This window comes from Penaeus monodon, chromosome 19, assembly GCF_015228065.2.
Source record: "Penaeus monodon isolate SGIC_2016 chromosome 19, NSTDA_Pmon_1, whole genome shotgun sequence".
Taxonomy (NCBI): Eukaryota; Metazoa; Arthropoda; class Malacostraca; order Decapoda; family Penaeidae; genus Penaeus; species Penaeus monodon.
The window spans coordinates 19,788,141-19,788,908 of record NC_051404.1 but is presented as its reverse complement, the minus strand read 5'-3'; the positions used below and the strand labels follow the sequence as shown (position 1 = coordinate 19,788,908).

At 36.8% G+C, this 768-nt stretch overlaps 1 protein-coding gene across 1 annotated transcript in view; it reads right to left on the bottom strand.

The window, feature by feature from the left end:
* The window catches only part of LOC119585461 (pro-resilin-like), a gene marked incomplete in the record, with an annotated part of 1,210 nt that extends 687 nt beyond the window's left edge, over positions 1-523 (bottom strand). The window contains 2 exon segments of the mRNA XM_037934109.1: positions 215-292; positions 459-523. Coding sequence (XP_037790037.1) covers positions 215-292; positions 459-473 — 93 coding nt within the window.
* Between the last annotated feature and the right edge of the window lie 245 nt (positions 524-768).

The window sequence follows — 768 nt, the reverse complement described above, 5'->3', positions numbered from 1 at the left end:
TAATAGGTATTTCTTCGTCAAAACTAAAATATATAAAGGGCAGGGTCTCTCAAGGGACCTAGTCCACAATCCCCCCACTGTATATACAAATGATTACTTGGAAAACTTCCATACTTAGAACTACACATCACTAGACGCAGATAATATTATTCATGCATTCAGTCCTAGATATCTAGTAGTGTACCGTGTTACTTAGAGGAACACAGGGACTTACAGGTACTGCCAAAGGATCTCTCTGAGGAGCGCCTAGGACACTTGTCACCAGCGTGAAGACTGCCGTCGCTAAGCACAACTGAGGAAAGATGTATCATTTCTTTGTTTATAAGTTTCATATCCAGGATTAAACCACATGAATACCATATACGAAAACAAGTTACTAAAAAATATCGCACAGACAAAAGAAATGATAAAAATAAACAAAGAATCTAAAACGATAAAACCAACCCTCGCGTTTTTACCTTGAGGGAAAACATCGTTATCTGGAGATGCACCGAGAGTAGATGTTGTCACTGCACAAGAAGGGTCGTTACTGACTCCTCCTAACTTTAGCACTGACTTATATAACCTCGACCTCCTTGCCATATACCTTATTACTTAATTTCGCGTAAAAACTTAACTATAGTTAAGGTACTTAATCTCATGTTATAGATTTTTTTTATACGAATGATTTTTTTTTATTCAGGTATATAGCACATCTCTTGTGTTTTGATGAATGGAAAAATGGGATTTGTTATTAACCACATCAGGCCAAGTTGGTGATGTACTTTC